General features: G+C 39.3%; 1 protein-coding gene across 7 annotated transcripts in view; it reads right to left on the bottom strand.

Moving 5' to 3' along the window:
* VPS13B (vacuolar protein sorting 13 homolog B) overlaps positions 1-18,489 on the bottom strand; it is a 748,802-nt gene that overhangs the window by 72,170 nt on the left and 658,143 nt on the right. For all 7 annotated transcript variants that reach the window (XM_055303543.1, XM_055303538.1, XM_055303542.1 and 4 more), the window contains one exon: positions 13,807-13,968. In XM_055303543.1, the coding sequence (XP_055159518.1) occupies positions 13,807-13,968 (162 nt within the window). The remainder of the gene's footprint in view (positions 1-13,806; positions 13,969-18,489) is intronic.

Genomic DNA, 18,489 nt, shown 5'->3' with positions numbered 1-18,489 from the left:
CAGTACGTTTTCTCCAAAGCTGTATTTCAATATCTAAAATTTATTGCTAGAGGAGGGACAGAGATACCATTAGCAGCACCAGCAGTCATTCCTGTGTGTGCTTCACAGCTGAAATAATCCTCAGTTTTTCTTTTTCATGCAGGCTTGTAGAAAGCTCCAGAAATCCACTCTGGGGCTGAATAAAGTGCCCTATCACGGTCCCATCTTTGCCATTTCTGGTGAAAGACTTTAAAAGTCTTAACTAGATCATACTGGAAATCATTTTTAAAAAGAAACTTTGAAAAATACAGGAAAAAGAAAACTTAGCCCCAAACCTCTGCCTCTCATTTAGAGTGAATGTATTTCCCCACAGAAAATGAAGAAATTCCAAATATGCTCTAGCTACTAGATACTTAATGACCAAAACTGTTAGGGCCCCATTTACCTCTACTGGTGACTTCACTAGGCCCTCTATGCTTCCTCACAGGATGGAAGTCTCCTGGACTCTCATGAAACTGACATATTTTAAGAGAGAAAGGAAAAGGGAGAGTCTATAATCTACTACTTTGCTCATTCAATTACTGCCTAAAACCAATTAAAGATACTGGACAGTAGGTTCCGGGTGCTCAAATGGAGTCAGTGTTTATAGAATATTTGGGATTAAAATCCTTGCTAGATGGTCCCAAGAAGTGTTTACCTCACTGTTGATTTTAGCTTTCTTAATGTCAGCAATAGTAAAGAGAAGCTTGTTACTGCTACTGGGGAGCAAAAGCATAACAATCCTTCCTCCCCACATGGAATTGCTGGTTGCAGACAGCTGTGCCCTTCACAACAAAGGTGATATTGGACTTTCATGGTTAGAGAAAGAAATACTGGGTGGCAAAGTTAACTTGAAATGATTTACTTTAAATTGGTAATATTTGGTAATTATACAACGTACTTTTAGTTTATGACAAACAAGACTTTTTCACAGTTAAACTGGGAAGAGTTGGGGTGCCTACTGGCTCAGTCGGTAAAGCATGCAACTCTTCCCCTCAGGGTCATGAGTTCGAGCCCTATGTGTAGTGTAGAGCTTACTTAAACAAAAAATTAAAAAAGAATAAATTGGGTAGAGTTAGAAATGCATGTGGACCTGAAAGAAGCTCTCATTTGGAGAATACTGTGAATCCCCTTCTGCAGTGATCTCCTAGTTTTGTCATAGTTTTCATGAGAGGCCACTGGGAGGTTAAAGAGGAGGGGTTGTAGGAGACGGGGAGCTACTCTTAATTAAAAGCCCAACTTCACTGGCAGTATACAGAAGCACACATTTTGAGATTAGAGGACCTCTTTTTGTGTGTCTGTACACTGCACACAAAATATCCAATTGGATGTAAAAAAAGTTTATAATTTTCATATTGTTAAAATAACTAAGCTTTTAAGTCTATGTTCCTGAGAAATGTCAGAAACATTATGAGTAAGTAATGAAACATTTATTTCTTCAGTGAACATTTACCAAATGCCTAATATGAGCAGGCTACAGGATTAGATATTGTGGAAAATTCCTTTTTTGAAAAGCCTCCTGCTCTTTTTTCTTTCTTTTTACTTTCAGCAAATATCCACTACTACCTCATCTCCATTCATATTCATCCCCATTCTCTCTCTCCAATCTCAAAATCAGAGGAGGCTTTTGTGATAAGTTGCAAATGGCCACAAGTTCTCTCAGCAAGAGGTAATACCTGGCCTAACCCTGTCACTTGCTCTGCCTAACAGAACGTGGCGGAAGATGCTGTGTGAGCTCTGAACTTGGGCTCAACAGGCTGTGCAATTTCTGCTTGCTTTCCTGTCTGGGCTTGTCTGCTGCGCCGGTCACATGAAGAGAAGCAAGAGTACCTTGGCTGACAGCCGGCCAAATACCACATGTGCAAGTGAGGCCATCTTGGACCACAAGTGAGCCACACAGACACTGGCAGAAGAACCTCCTGGGGTCATCTAGGTTTCTGACCAACAGATTCATGAGCTAATACACCTTTTTAAGCTCCTAAGTTTTGGGGTGCTCTGCTAAACAGCAATAGATATCTGACATAAGCCTCCTCCAGTCCAGGATCAATCCTTCTACCTATGATCTGGAGTCCTTCCTCTTCCCATCTTCTAAGACTTTATGCCATTAATCATTTTTCTTCTCTTCTGCATATCAGCCTCTGCTATTTATTTCTTCCACACAGGACATGCCTAAGTTTCCTCCACTTAAAACCCTTTCTTGATCCTGCAGCTTTCTCTAGTTAACACCTAGTCAAGATTAAAAAAAAAAATCATGCTGATTCCCTCACCCTCTGTTCATTTTCTATTTATTTATTTTTTATTTTTTTATTTTTTATTTATGATAGTCACACACAGAGAGAGAGAGAGGCAGAGACACAGGCAGAGGGAGAAGCAGGCTCCATGCACCGGGAGCCCAACGCGGGACTTGATCCTGGGTCTCCAGGATCCCACCCTGGGCCAAAGGCAGGCACCAAACCACTGCGCCACCCAGGGATCCCCCCTTCTGTTCATTTTCAACCCACCTCAATTTGGCTTCTATCCATATTTGAACCATTAATGACCTCTCAACTGCCTAGTACTCTCTTCAGTTCTTGTCTCAATCTCCCTGCTGCATCTGATAATTCTGTTCCACTAGAGACTCTTTTCTTGGTTTTTAGAACGCTGTATGTCCTAATTTTTCTCATACCTTTTATCCCCTTTTCAATAGATCCCATTCCTCAGCCTAACCTCTAAATTCTACTATTATTCCTTATCACTGCCAAGATCGCTCCAGTGATCCTTGTTTTCTGCTATTTGTGCCTTTCTGTAGGCCTCTCCCACGCTGAATAGGGCTAGTCTGTGTAACCACTGGGATATATCACGGAAATGACAATGAATGACTTCTGAGCTTAGGTCATAAAAGACCCTACGGCTTCTGTCTTGTTCTATTTTGGGTCACTTGATCTGGGGGAAGCCAGTGGCTATGTCATGAGAATACTCCACCAACTCTATGGAGAGATCCTTGTAGCAAAGAGCCAAGGCCTTCAGCCAAGAGCCATGTGAGTGAGCCATTTTGGAAATGGATCCTCCAGCCCAGTCAAGCCTTTAGATGACTACAGTTCCAGTTGATGTCTTGACTGCGACCTTCTAGGAGATTCTGAACCACAACAACCCAGTTCAACCACTCCCAAAATTCTTGGCTAATGAAATGGAGATTTTAAAAAAATTGTTTGTTGTTTTATCTGCTCAGGCTTTTGGGTGATTTATTAAGCAGCAATATGTAACTAATAAAGATTTTGTTATCTCTATGTGGGGTGCTATTATAACAAAAGCCTAAAAATGCAAGGGGCTTAGGAGCAGGCAAGTGGGCAGAATCCAGAGGACTTGAGAAGAGTGTTGGGTACCTAAGGTGTTTCAAAGATATTTTTAATAGTTATTTGATGGCCTTAGAGGAGGCTGTCAGTTACGATGTGAGGAAAATGTTGCTGGACGATGGAGGAAAGGGGACCCTTGCTATGTAGTGGCAGGATTTAGCAACACCACAAGCTAGAGTGATATGGAAAGTAGAAACGTGCCTAATGAACTCTGTGATCTAGCTAAGGAGATTTCCGGGCAGTGTTGAGGGACTTCCTGGCTTCTATCTGCTGCTTATATTAAAGTCTGAGAGGGGTTGGCAGAAGCTTAAGGAAGAACTGTCAAAGAGGAGCCAGGATTTGCTAGTTTTGAACATTTCTAGCCTTCCAGATGGCAAATGATGCTAAAACCAAGAAATGGTTTCTAGGTAAAGAGCAAATCCAGGACACAGCCAGGAAAGCTGGTTTAGGGATGTGGCTGTAAAATCCTTTGTTCGGATCTCAGAGAGATCTAAACTGGTGTCTTAGCAAACTGTGCAAACCACAGGGCTTCTAACACTCTCAGCAGTGTCAGCAAACCCCAATGCAGAGAAGGAATTATCCTGAAGAGATGAGTGATTTTGTCTATTGTAGCAAACCTCAGTAAGATTGACAAGAGCCCCACAAAGTTGTTTAAAGAATTATATCAGCAGAAACACTGCCAATTTAGACTGAAGGAGACGAAGACAGTACAAAGTGGTAAAGAGGCCTGTGATCCTTCACAATTCTACTGACAGAAAGCAGGCTGAGAAAACTATGAAGTGCAAACAAAGGACACTTTTCATGAAAAAGGATGGATGACTCAGAGGCTTGAGCCGAGAATCCAAAGCAAGGAGCCATGGACAATTATTCCTGAGCAGCAGTATGGATGATTACTAATAGAGAAACTTCTGACATTTATCTGGTTGGATATAAACTTTTCATGGACCAGTAACTCTGACAGGTCTCCCTTTCTCTCCTTTTATGAGTGGAGTGTCTATAGTAGTCATCCTCTGCTTATCCCACTGCTGTCCATTGTTCTACTGCAATAGGTAACCAAAAAAGTCCTCTTTTCTTTGCACTGCCTCTTTGGGCATTCTGATTTAGTCCCACTGCTCCCAAGGCACTGATGATAGACCCAATTTTTACCTCTTAGGCCAGACTATTTCTTTTGATATTCTGACACTTTCATTCAACTTGCCTACCATACATGGGCACTTAGATGTCTAGTTAAGAAAGGGAAAAGGGAAGGAAAGGAACCTTTGGTTACAGAGAGCTGAATTCTTCACTAGCCTTTCATAAATGTTATCGCAGGGGACAGTCACAAAAATCTCTTGATTTAAAAAAAACAAACAAACAAACTTGATTTTGCAGAAGACAATGCTGATGCTCCAAGGAATTAAAACACTTTTCCAATCTTACATAGCCAACAAACCTTAGGAGTGAAATCCAGGCATTTATGGCTTCAAATCTGTGTGTTTTTTCTAATATAACATTCTTTCTGTCCTCCCAAGGAACCCAAAACTCAATGTGCCCAAAACAAATTTTACAATCACCCTGTTGTGCTCTCATATCCTATTCCATCCTCTGTTCCCGAAACATTGTCTTTTTACCCGTTCCCTGTCTTGGGCCAACAGCAGCACTGCCAACTCATCCCTGAGTCTGAAACCTCAGAGTCAAAGTAGGCCCTTCTCTTTCATGACCAGTAACCAAATCCTGGTGATTGTAACCCCCAGATAGCTTCTAGACAGATCACTTTCAGTGTAAACCTTCTCTTAGCACTTTAAAGATTTTGCTCCATTGACTTCTAGCCTCCCTGATATCCAAAGAGAAGTTCATAGTTATTCAAATGGTTTCCCCTACAGTTTTCCCTCCAGTTAATCCTGAAGATTTTCTCTTTCTCTTTGGTTTGAGTAGTTTCATCTTGAGGTGCCTGACTGTGAGTTTCTTTGAGATGTCTGTTTGGAGTTTTCTGAGCTTCCTTCCTGGGTCTGTAAATTTCTATCTTTTTACAAAACTTGGGAAGTTTTTTTGAGCTTATTTAATATTTTTGGCCCCATTTTCTCATTCTCTTCTCATTCTTGGATTGCAATTACTCATATATTAGACCTTTTGAAATTGTCCCACAGGTCCCTGCAGTTCAATTCATTTTATTGAGTCTTTTTTTCTCTCTCTCTCCTTCAGACTGGATGATTTCTATGATCTATCTTCAAGTTTACTGGCTTTTTTTCTTCTGTCATGTTGTATTGTATTTCTATCATGGAATGACAAATTGCCACAAATTTAGCAGCTTAAAAGAGTACACATTTACCATCACTCTGTCTGCGGGTCATGAGTCCAAACAGGGAAGAATCCACTTCCAAACGCACTCAGTTTGTGGGCAGAATTTTTTCCCCTGTGACTATAGGATGAGGGCTCTCTCTGACTGACTAGTGACTGGGACTGGCAGCCACCTGCAGGTCCTGGAGGCTTCCCACAGCTCTCTGCCCCATGGCCTTCTTTGCAGGCAGTCACAATGAGATAGTTTGCTTCTTCACAGCCAGCAGGAGCATCTCTCTCCTCACAAAAGGGTCCAGTCCCTCTTTTAGGGCTTTAATCTGACTCAATTAGGTCCACAAAATATTCTCCCTTTTGATTAATTAAAAATCAACTAATTTGAGACCTTAATTACATCTGTAAAATGCCTTTCCCTTTGTTATAGTTGCTTTAAAGGCTATGCCTGGTCATTCTAACCTCTAGGTCATTTTAGCATTAGCATCTGTTAATTATCTTTCTCTTGAAATTGAACTACTTTTTTTTTTTTGAGATTCTTGAGATTTGTTGAATAATTTTGGTTTATATTATGGGCACTGTAAATGTTTTGCTGTGGAGACTCTGGATTTTCTTATAATTGCTCTGGAGTGTTAATGTTTTTGATTTAACAAGTAATCAATTTGTTTAGACTCAAACTGAAAACTCTCACACATCTGAGTGGCGGCTAAGATTAGTTCAGATCTTAAAGCCCTGGGTACAGGCTGCATCCGGTTTTCCCCACACACATATGGTTCTGTAGTCAGTAGACAGTTGGGCCAAATTATTTTCACATTTTCTGGTTTCCCCATGTCCAACGTTTTCTCCTCACTTTCTAGCAGCCTTGGTGACCTGAGCTCTTTCCCCTGGCACCTTAGGCCAGGAAAACAATGGACTACCCCAGCACTGAAACAACTGCAATTACCATCAAGGCACAGACACGAAAAATGGGGAATTCACTCTGCAGATCACTTGCTCAAAGTTCTGATTGCCCTCCAAAATCTGCCTGCCCTTTGTTCAGTCTCCAGAAGTAGTTCATTTGTGTTTTGTTCAGAATTTATAGCTGTTATTCACAGAAGGATGAGTTTGCTAGGCATTTACACCAAGCAATGACTTCGTCTCTGTCTTGGCCCAGGGACTATCACCTCTGTCACTCCTGGGCTCTGCAGCACAGTCCACACTACTCCCTGTTTGCATTCTCGATCTCCCCCAGACAGTCTTTTCAACTACACCACAGAGATCTTTCCAGGACGCAACTGTGATCCTGTGACCCCTCTACTTAAAGCCATTCCACAGGCAAAAGTATGCCCGTCACATACAGGTGTATCTCCCCAAATGGGCTGCCAGGCTCTACAGAACATACTTCCTCTTAATAGTGATGTGCTGGAGCTGGCTCATACTCATTCCTGAACATTCAGGAATTTTGTGAGCTGGTTGTTTGAGGTCGCTGGTAGCTTGAGATCAGCCATGATGAGAGTATTCACACCATTGAAATTTGCCAGCCCGACATATCAGGGCTTCTTCGTCACCAGCAAAGAGCCAGTTTACCAACACACATCTTTTCAGCAGGACACACAATTTTTATGCCTGAGTTATTCTGAACAAAATCTGAATTCCCTTGAACATGACATGCTATATATATCTCCAAATCCCTGGTTCTGCCTCATGGGCTTCCTCCACTACTGTTCCCTGGACCAACCTCTATTCATCCTTCAAACCTAGCCTCTGTGGAAAGCCAGCTTTGACCTCTTCAAGTATGCAGTTTATCCTGCCTTTGTGCTACCAGTGGCTCAAGACAGCATTACAGCTGCTTCACACAGCACACAAGAGGTATCACTTACCTTCCCGTCTTGGAGTTTCCCACATGTACTCTGTACTGCAGTCAAATGGGTCAGTTGTCCTACCATGCCATGTTGTGTCATGCCTCTGCAGCTCTCATACATGTTGGTTCCTTTGTCTGGAACACCACCACCAGCAGCCTCACTTCACTGGTCTAACTCTTATTTAAATACTCATATGTAGAATATAAGAAATAGTGAAAGGGACTATAAGGAAAAGGAGGGAAACTGAGTGGGGAAAAATTGGAGGAAGACAAATCATGAGACACTCCTGATGCTGGGAAACAAACAAAGGGTTATGAAAGGGGAAGAGAGAGGGGGGATGGGGTAACTGGGTGACTGGCATTGAGGAGGGCACTTGATGGGCACTGTTATACTATATGTTGGCAAACTGAATTTAAATAAAAAATAATAAGAATGAAATAAAATTCAATACAAATATCCCTTCTACCAGCAAGCCTTGGCATATTCTCATTCTCATGCTAGATCTGGAAACATTTTCTTTGAGTGCCCATCAAGACCTCATCCACATCCAGAAGCAACGGACTGTACTTCCTGATTTTCTCACTTTTCTTTCTTATGGTTAGTATTTTAATTCAGTTACCTGTCATTTCTCCCTGTATTGAATTACTGCAATAATGTCCTGATAGATACTGATCATGTCTATAAAAATCTGTTTACTTTTCTGACCCCCTTATTAGACAGTAAGTTCTTTACAAAAAAATGAATATATTTAATTACACATAAGAGGTCACAATAAATTAACATTTATGGATTAAAACTGAATGGGAGGTTGGGAGACTAAATTGGCTAGAGGGAAATAATGGCAGACAGGTGGGCTTGTGAATGACCTAGTCAGGCCTTGGATGCCAGATGATTTGGATATTTAATAGATGATGGGGAGGCTATAAAGATTTTTGGACAGGAAATTGTAATAATTAAGACATTATTCAGGGAAGTTACTTGAGGTATAGTCTTCAAGATAGACTGGAGTGGGGCAAAGCTGAAACTAAGAGAATATTTGAGAGAAAACTTGCAATTGTCATGAGAAGATAGCCATGTCAAGATAACCATTACTGATAAATCACTGCACTTGTCACTCTTCTGGTCAGTGTTTGAATTCCTTTTAGTCTGTGTATACATTTTTTCAGGGTTTTTACTTAATTTCTTTCTGCTTTAATAATCTATATGCCATATTTTAAAGAGTTGAGATCTACATAAAAACATAATGAAGTGGAAAAATATCACCTTAACCTACCACTCAAATGCAACCACTGGCAACATTCTGACATATCTCCTTCCAGCATTTTCTATGCATTTGTTCTTATATTGCTAAGGTCATATTATATATGTAGAATTTTATATTCTGTTTTCTGACCAATAAGATATGGTAGCACTTCCTCTTTCTATGTCAAAATGGAAGGTCTGATAATTGTTTATTATTCAGCTGTGTTAGATTTTACTCACCTATAGCTTTAAAAGTGAACATTTTGGTTTTTCATTTTTGATACTATAAATAAAATTGTGATAAATATTTTTAACATATAAACTTTTGCTTTAACTTGGAATTCCTCCTGAGAGCTTACTAGTAGAGGATTTACTGAGTCAAGGACTTTGACCATTTTAATAGCTTCTATGCTTCTTATGAAATTGTTTTCTAGAAAGGAAGTATTAATTCCATTTGCATCTTCTAAACAAACTTTAATATGCATGCCATGTGTCACATAATAGCAGAGGCAAACACCTGAAAAATTAATCACTTTAATCAGTTTTGCCAACATAGAATATTTCCTTGCCTCCCTAAGTCTTTTAAATTTTTAAAACTGTGTGACAATAAGGAATGTGTTCTTTATGATATGTATATATATTATATAAATGGATATAGAAAGAGTGAAGTGAATGAGAATTACAGTTTAGTTAATGAAATTAACTACTGGCTGGACTTACTATAAGATAGGTAGATACTCAAAACCTTTTATGTCCCTTTAGACAAGGGGAAGATGATCAGATCTCACTTTAAAATATTTCTATGTACAAAACAGTGAAATGGGGAATTTTCTATCTATGCAGGCCCAGAAAATGTAAAATAAATGTATTTTACTGTTACGTGGTGAGTACAGGTTGATTATATGTGATAGATTTAAACTATTACCTGTCACTTCTTAATTTCTGAAACATTTTGCCAACTTTTCAAGTGACAAAAATACTACTTAGGTCACAGTGAAACAACTGAATATCAAGCCTTTAGTCTATTGAGTTTTGTCAACCCAGGGGCTTAAAACATGACACGGCAAACTATAGTTTGTGGGCCAAATGTGGTGCATGGCCTATTTTTGTACAGCCTGTGAGCTAAAAAATAGTTTTTACATTTTAAAATGGTCAAAAAAATAGAAGAAAAGGATTTCGTGATGTGTGAAAATTACTGAAATTCAAATTCCATAGTCTATAAATAAAGTTTTATTGGAACACAGCCACACTTTCATAGGCTGCTTTTGTGCAGAGAGGAATAGCTAGGAGAGAGACAAAAAGGCCCTGAAAGCCTAAAATATTGACTATGTGGCACTACAAAGTTTGCCAACCTCTGCCTTGGAGTAATATATGATTTTCTATTTTCTTCATTAAATCTGACTACTTTAATAATGAGTATGTCTCAGATGCTCTGCTGCTCTTCAAAATTCTTACCTTGTTACATTTTGCATTTTAAAATACTTGTCATTTTTCATGAGCTTATGAAACTTTCTATTATGTCTATTTTGGAGTAATATTTTATTATTTTCTATAGCTCTGTCTAGAGCCCATTTTCACCTTGCTAGATGGTTTGATTACTGAAGTTAAGTCACTGGTAGTTGGAATTCTGCAATTCTAAAAAATGTATAATCTATAAATTGTGCATGTTTTGGGCATAAACGTGAGTGTAATTCCTTACATACAAGGTAGAGACATTCCTATGTCAAGTTTCATTAGCCAACAGTACTCTGTATTAACCAGGAGACGAAGTCAACTTGATCAACCTCAACACAAATCCTACTGGTTGATGGAATGTCCTTATATTCAGTTTGGCTTCATTAAACAAAATCTTCCTTGACTCCTCGCTGCACATACTGCCCGTATTCTGGGGAAAGATTCCATAAACTTACACTTACGGTCCTTAGATTCAACTTCATACAATGAGAAGCATTTTTTGAAGACCAGTCTCTTGCTGGTTATTGTTCTTGCCCAACTTGATTTGAAGTCTACTGAACTGGGATATTTAACGGTCCTTGGTGGTGGCATATATGATTGTGCAGCTGAATATGTTAAACCATTCCCTAGGAATTCGTTTTGTTCTTCCTTTGTTTGTTTAGGCAAGCAAGTCTTGTGGGATATCCAGCATTTTAAGTGCTTCTGCCTCAGAGCATGTGTTAGGAACTATAAGGAGAGTTTACAACTTTTCAATTTTAAAATCAGCTTTGGATTTCTGGAATTGGTTGTATCCATGTTTCTTCCCATCCTGTTGGGACTTACTGTTGTTAGCAACCTCCTGTGTGTTCTAAGATATGCTGACCTCTTTGAAATCTTTCCAGCTGTCATTGCTACTTTCTTGATCTCTGCAATATAAGCTACATTGTTTAGTGGAGTTAAGTTCTATGAACTCTAGAAATCCTCCCTGAGACTATGAATTGAGTAACACCCAAGGTAGCATAAACATGCAGACACAAATGTTCCTAAAACCAAGCCTGCTGGGCAACCCAGGATATGACGTGGAGTCTGGAAAAAGCAACAGTTTGCTCACTTGCAAGTCTATGACTACCTCCAGGTGCAGTTTGAAGCTAAGTGGCTAGTTTTTCTGATCCTCGGATGTAAACCTTTCATTAGAACACAACAGAATTTACCATTGTGGATGTAAGGATTCCATGAAGGCCCTCTGGGCCCATTAAGGCTTCTGGCTTCAGAGGGCCCTAAAACATACTTCTTTCAACCTATGGAGTTTTGTAAAGAGACATCAATTCTTTTTTTTTTTTTTTTTAAACAAAGTTGATCTAAGTTTTAGCCTGAAGATTATTATGACTACAGCTCATTAAAATTTGTATTCAGAGAATACAATTTTCCTCTTTAAGAGGAAAAGAAAGTTTTAATAGATATCTGTCTTATGTCCAGTTTGTCATAAAAAGGTTCTTATTATTTTTGGTAATAACATTAAGACTTTGCAAGGGATTTACTTGGACTAAGAATCCCACATTGGTCTAGCTTTATTTTTTATTTTTTTATTGGTCTAGCTTTAAATGTGGAGTGTTAGACTAGTGATTCTCAGCCTATGCCTTGCAATTTCACAGCTTGGTTATTCTAATTCTATATTTACTTTATAATACCCATGAATTATGCGGCTCAAACCTAGGAGAGCTGTAGAAATAACACTCTATCGAGAAGAAAAGATACAGGACTCGGTCTCAACTCTATGACCATCCCAGCTTAACATTTCCATTTGTCTCCTGATTTATAACATGCCTAACAAGTAACACAAACCACACATAGATAATGTGAAAACAAAACTAGTAACAAATACAAGATATTGAAAACATGCAAAAAATAAAATATGAAGGTGTAGTGCTGGCAGTGGTCAACTGTGGTTCTTTCCTGTTTCTTTCCTTCCCACCCAGACACCGCATGCCCGTAACATGAAGACTCTAGGTCCTCCCCAGCCCTGAACCAGCTGCTCTGTGATCACCCTTCTCTTCCTGGCTCCAGTGTCTGGGAATCTTGGGGATGACCAAGGGCCATGTGGGTCTGTGCATCTTAGAGTGACTGGAAGGGGAGCTAAGTCTCTTGCATTTTGCTTTCTGTGGGGGAAGGCCTGAGCCTGTGCGGGTGTGGGTGTGGGGGCTGCAGGTGCAGGTCAGGGCGACCTGTGGCTGCGCCTTCAGAGAGGTTTCTCCTGTTAGTAGCAGCTCACTGCTGACCATGAAAACTTTCGAACACCGAAAAGGCTATACAACAATATTAACACGGGTTGTCTCTGAGATGGTGGCGATTATGGGAGTTCTGTTTTTAAAAATTTGTCACATGTCTGTATGTTTTCACTTCTGCAATTAATAAGAAAATAAATCCTAAAGAGATTTTGAAAAAAAAAAACTGGCCTTTAACTATGTTACGAGGGGCAAACAACTAAGCCACTTAAGAACGTGGAGATTTCTCGAGAGAGACATTAGAAAACAAGGGAATGTCATTCTCTCTAAAAAGATGAGTACAAAATTATTTCATCTGAGAAATTTTTCTAAAAAGTTTCATTAAGAAAGGATTTATGTGGTTTTAATGCCCTATCAGGTTAACTAGAATTAAATAAATATTATTAAATAAGGATGTACTGTGTCTACTTTTTCAAATTTTATACTGGCAGTGTGGCAGTATGATGAAAAAGCAAGCAAGAAATCAGAATCTAGCCGGGGGGTGGGGTGGGGGGAAGCAAGAGGGACCCTGAGGGCATAACATATTCTGAAGCTGGTCTATAGACCAGATGGGAAAACTTGCTCTCTAATCTAATGGCTTTCTTTTAATCACAAGCAGTAGTTTCCTTATTACCAAGAGTTTTAAAAATACATTATTCCTGAGATGACTTCCTAGGATTTCTTTTATTCATTTAAGACCACATCTTTGTATTTAATTCATCCTCATATTATCCCTACAGGGCACATCCCTCTAATTATTCCCATCTAAAGTGACAGGAAAATGGAATTATACTACTTGGAAAACAGACATCCTTTGGTATGCCTTTTCTCAGTGACTCCTTGGTCATGGATTGTGAGCTGTCCTTGGAGGGCAAGGACTGTGACTTCCCTGTCTTTGCATGTCCAGGACCTAGGACATGCCAGGTGCACAGTATGTACACAATACAAATCTGAACGAATGTATAAATAATAATAGCCAACACATAATGCTTATAGTACTTCGAGCACTATTCTAGTGCCATCATACATAGTAACTCACTTAGAACCTATAAAATGGGTCCTATCATTATCCCTGTTTTACAGATGTGAGAACTGAAGCCAGAGAGCAAAGGAGGGTTATAGAGACAGGATCAAAGCCTATGAACCTTGGCTCTATAGTCCAGCCTCATAATCACCACACCGTGCTGCCTCCTCAGCACCTGTGCTAAACAGGAGACTGCTCCTTCCAAGACAGCATGACTGCCCTATGCTCCCATCTCTAAATGTTTCTGGGTTTCTGTCAGAGGCAGCTATGCTGTGTGGTTCCCTGGGAGACTTAAAAAGGGAAATTAGACACAGGCACACAAATGCAGAATAAATGAATCCCCAACCTTAACAATTGCTGTGTTTGTAAGGCTGTTTCTCAAGTACCTGTGGGGATTTGTGAGAGCGCCAGCTGTACTGGTGACTATGGAGACTCGCCAGTAGAATATTTTCATCAGTATCCACCTGGCCAAACCGCAGTGTCTCCTGTGTGTCATTACAGATCACAAAATGGCTGAAGACCAACTCCTCTACTTCAGGGCATTTGTTCTGAAAGAAAAAGAATACGAAGGCCAACGTGCATCAGATTAATTGCAAGATGTTTGGCAGCTGTCTGCCCAGTGGCGATTGTTACAACACAGAAACACTAAAAGATCGGTTGTCATTAGCTCTGGTATACAAAGTATTCTATACTTCCAGGATAAGCACAAAAAATACCTTAAAGAGATCTTAAATGTTCCAAAAATATGTTTTGATTTATACTCCTGCAAAATAAATCATACACACAGAAGAGTGAAAAAACAATGAGATCCCTCAAACTTTTAACATTTTAAAACGAATTAACATGATACAAAGAATGCTGTACTGAGTAGTGCACGTTTTTTGAGCAGAGTACTGGAGGCTAGAATTACCATGTTCCTGGCCTTCTAAACTCGACAATCAAGACCAATTACCAAAGCCACAGTTTGTACCCTACAGAAAGTAAGGATCATTTAGGTAATACATCCCCAGATCCCTTAAGGGGGAGGGTGGATATGTGTGTGTGTAAATCTGTTCAGGGAGAGATGTAAATAAAACCATAACTTTCCTCTATTGTTAAGAGGCCGAACACACAAAACAGACTAGCTCTAGAGTCCATGTAAGCTAAGTCGCAATTTTCAAGAGAGATAATGTTAGTTGAAAAACGGTTGTTAGTGTCTGTGTCAGCTAACAGTCATCAATCAGCTCGTGTCTTCTATCAATCTGCTGAGCCTCAACAAGGTAGTATATGTTCCTGTGTTGAGAGATCCCTTCTCAACTGTGTGGTGTCTCCTTTGGTTGCTGTTATATCAAATACTGGCAAAGTGATAGAGCATTTCTGTGCTTCCTCTTCCACCACTCTGCTTAGCTTACAGCTTAAAAAATAAATATACTTTAGGTAAATGAAAAGGAGAGTTAAACAGATGCTCAAGTTGAGAATACAATAAAAAAAAATCTTAATTAGCCAATTGGTTTGCAGACAGGGGAGGTAACAGCAACTCCGACTTCTCCAGAAGGCCTCCAGTTCCTGGTCAGGGAGCTAAATGTCACAATGCCACTTGCCATTTTCCCAAGGGGAGGGAGAGTAAAAGGGGACATGTTACTCACAAGCATAGTGATTTAATAAGACGCCTGAAGCCAAGGAGTCTAGGGATGAAAGTCCCTGGAATCCAGGCCAGACCAAGACCCAACCTGGAATCTCATCCAGAACAGGTGTCTTCGGGGACAGAATCCATTGCCAGTCAGGCACAAAGTCCCTTAAGTGGGTGGGCAGTGCCTTCTGGCTGCAGTTGATGGAGAGGCCCTGAAACACCTCATTCTCCCAGATCCCCTTGGGGACTTCTCACTCTGTCACCCATCCATTCTAACCAACTTCCCTATTCTCATGGAGCAGAACCCTTCCTGACTGCCACACTAATCACAAGAGAAGAAAGAGTCTTGGGTTAAAGAGAGACCAAAGCGATTCTAACCAACAGTGATCTGTTGTCTACTGTACTCTATGCTGTGGCTTTTAATCATGAGCTATGATTTCAAATCTTGACTGCCAGTGGGGTGTAAGTGCCCTTCCTGATCTGACCCCTGTGCAGCCTGTGAGCCACTGTCCATTTGCCTGCTACGCCCCAGCTTGGTGAGCTCTTGCCTGCTCCTCCAACACCACACGGGCCCCCATTCAAGTCATTCAACACATCAAACTCCTTCCTGCCTCAGTGCCTTTTCCTGGCTTGGATCTCTTTTCCTTCACACTTGACTGACTAGCTTCTTCCTTCTGTGTGGCCTTCTGGGAGCACCCCCCAGACCAAGTCGTATCTCTCTGTTTTATGCTCACATCACACTCCACAATTTCACTTTCCCCACCGGGACTAAGGAATAATTTGTTTGATTCTGGGCTCACTCTTGTCTCCATCATTAGAGTCCCCCTGCTCAAGGGGGGACTGTGTTATTTATAGCTTTATCTCCAGTACTCAGCATAGTGCCTGACACAGAGGGACTTGATAAACACTTAGGAAACAAATATAAGAGTAAATGTAAATTTTTAAAATTATAAATGAATACATGTTCAAAGTAGAAACATCAGGAAATATAGAAAGTATGGATTTCTTTTAAGTTTCTCATTTTATACTCAAATAACTGCTATTGATGTTTTGGTGGATTTTCTTCTAGCAACATTTCTCTTCAGAGTGTCCTGTCTGTTACATTTGCAGCTTATTCTATCTAATCCTATCTTATATGTCTTACATTTAAAGGGTTATAAACCTTTAATCAAACTGGAGTCCCAGTGTATAATTATTTTGATGAGATTTTTCCATTTAGCATTATATAATCAACATAAAACTACTCTTCTTAGAAACATTTTTCTCTCCTTTAGGTCCAAGAGTACAAACATGAAGAAAGGGATATGATTCTAAATTCCCACTTAGGTAGATGTCTTGGGATTGAAATTCAGTTTTCACAATGAACTGGGATCACTCTTCTGGTAACACAGAGGTTAAGTTACCAGATGAGGCTTGAGTAGGACAAGAAAATCATATTCCTTTCCTCATCTCAAAAAACTGACCTTTAATAAATGATGAGTGTTTTAGAAAAATATAAATGAAAGAACACAAGGGGGTTGTTTACATTCTTCTAAAGAATACTCATAGTCCTCAGGGAACTGTTTCTCTATTGTTCCTTCATCTGCGTAGTTCATTATAACTGTAATAAGTATAAGCATTTCTTGGAGTATCTTAAATTCTGGTATATTCTAAAATGATTCATATGCATCTTATATGACATCATATAGTCTAAGTCTCAGGATGCTTACTCAGATTTGAAATTAAAAGATGGCTTATTTGCATTTAAGATCTGTGCTGGAGTGTTGTACATAAAGACAAACATCGTTCTGGTGTAAGATAAGACATATGAGCATAACCTTCATTTTTAAGTAAAAATCCACTTTAAATGTTACTTTGTTCAAATGTGGGAATATGGCATTGAAATATAAAGCAAATTGCAAGTGGCATTTTGGGTCCTTAATCTGGCTTCACAAAACATTAATCATTTGCAAAAGAGAAAAAAAATCTACAGCCAGAGAAATAAGACACTGATGAAGGCTTCTGTTAATCTTGAACTTGTGACCTAAAGGGGAAAGGCCAAATTGTTTCATGCTTCAACTGTCTGGTCCATCCACACTGGATACAAATGACTTGCCTTAGATATGAATCCAAAAAAAGTATGCTGAGAACTCGAATAACTTATCTTGCTTATTAAGTTCATATTTCTCATTGGCAATAATTAGACTGTATATGAGCACTGTATACATAATAGACTCCAAGCTCGGGAAACTAACCTTTCCCACTAAGGTAATAAACCACATTCAGAACATCTTAGAAACAATGAACTTAATAACCCTCTATAAACCCATTTCAATGTCAAATGTCCTGTAATTTCAAAGTAGTGCAATTTTGTATTTACTTTAGAATGCATAGGGTTAGATGCCTACCACATTAAAACTTGGTGGCAAGTACCCTTGACATGGGAGGAAACAAGAAAATTACAGCAACAATTACAGAAGTGTATCCTCTTGTGGCTCATGTTAACATTGCCAAATCCCTGTATAAATCAGAATCAACTATTCATAGAATGTACCTGTCAGCAATATGCTACGTGACATATGGCTCTACTTAATCAAATATACAATTCCATTTTTAAAAAAACTCAGAATATTCCTTCAAGGCACTGTGTTAGCCAGTCAGTCATTTGCACTCTGATGTGGTTTAAAACATTTAAATATTTATGCACCATACTTTATTTATATGTATAGCTGTGTCTAAGAGAATATTTTTACCCTGGGAGGAAACTTATTTCTGAAGGCCATTTTGCAGTAGTTGCTACACATGAGTCCTCTTATAATGGCCTCGATACCAAGACAAAAATATCCTGGGTTTAAATGCTCTATCAATGACTCTTTTATACATTTTCTAGGTTTGTTTTTTATTAAATGCATTGTTCAAAATATGACAAAAAACAGAAATTGGAGCCATGAAGGTTTTTTTTTTCACATCACTATTTGAACCAGCTGCAAAGATTTAGATCACACTAGCTCTTATTTTACGCATGTCCTTTGCAACAAGAAAACCATGGAATGCCCTTAAAAAAGAATTTTAAAATACAAAACAGATGTGTTATCTTCTTTCCCTTTGCTATTGTAGTGCCATGTTAGGTAATTAATTCCTTAGTCTTATATAGGTCTTCATGCATATAAAGAAAAGAGTTTATTCCCATAAACATTCTTAAGTTCGAGGACTCACAGCCCCCCTTACCCCCCTGCCCCGTCTTCACGTGAGGTCAGTGCAGGATGAAGGACCATTTCTCCTGGGAAGTCAGCTCCGCACAAACGCAAGTAGCATACACAGAATGTGGGGAAATATCCCAGCTTAAATAGCAACACAAACTTTACAGAGATACAATATTCTACTGAAAATCAGTAAGGAAGCAGAAGTGATCTGTTCTTGAATTGCTAAGCATGTTATTATCCAAACATTCTGTGAAATCATTTTCATGTTAGTGGCATGG

Source organism: Nyctereutes procyonoides, unplaced genomic scaffold, assembly GCF_905146905.1.
Source record: "Nyctereutes procyonoides isolate TBG_1078 unplaced genomic scaffold, NYPRO_anot_genome, whole genome shotgun sequence".
NCBI lineage: Eukaryota > Metazoa > Chordata > Mammalia > Carnivora > Canidae > Nyctereutes > Nyctereutes procyonoides.
This window is presented reverse-complemented; position numbering and strand designations above follow the sequence as displayed.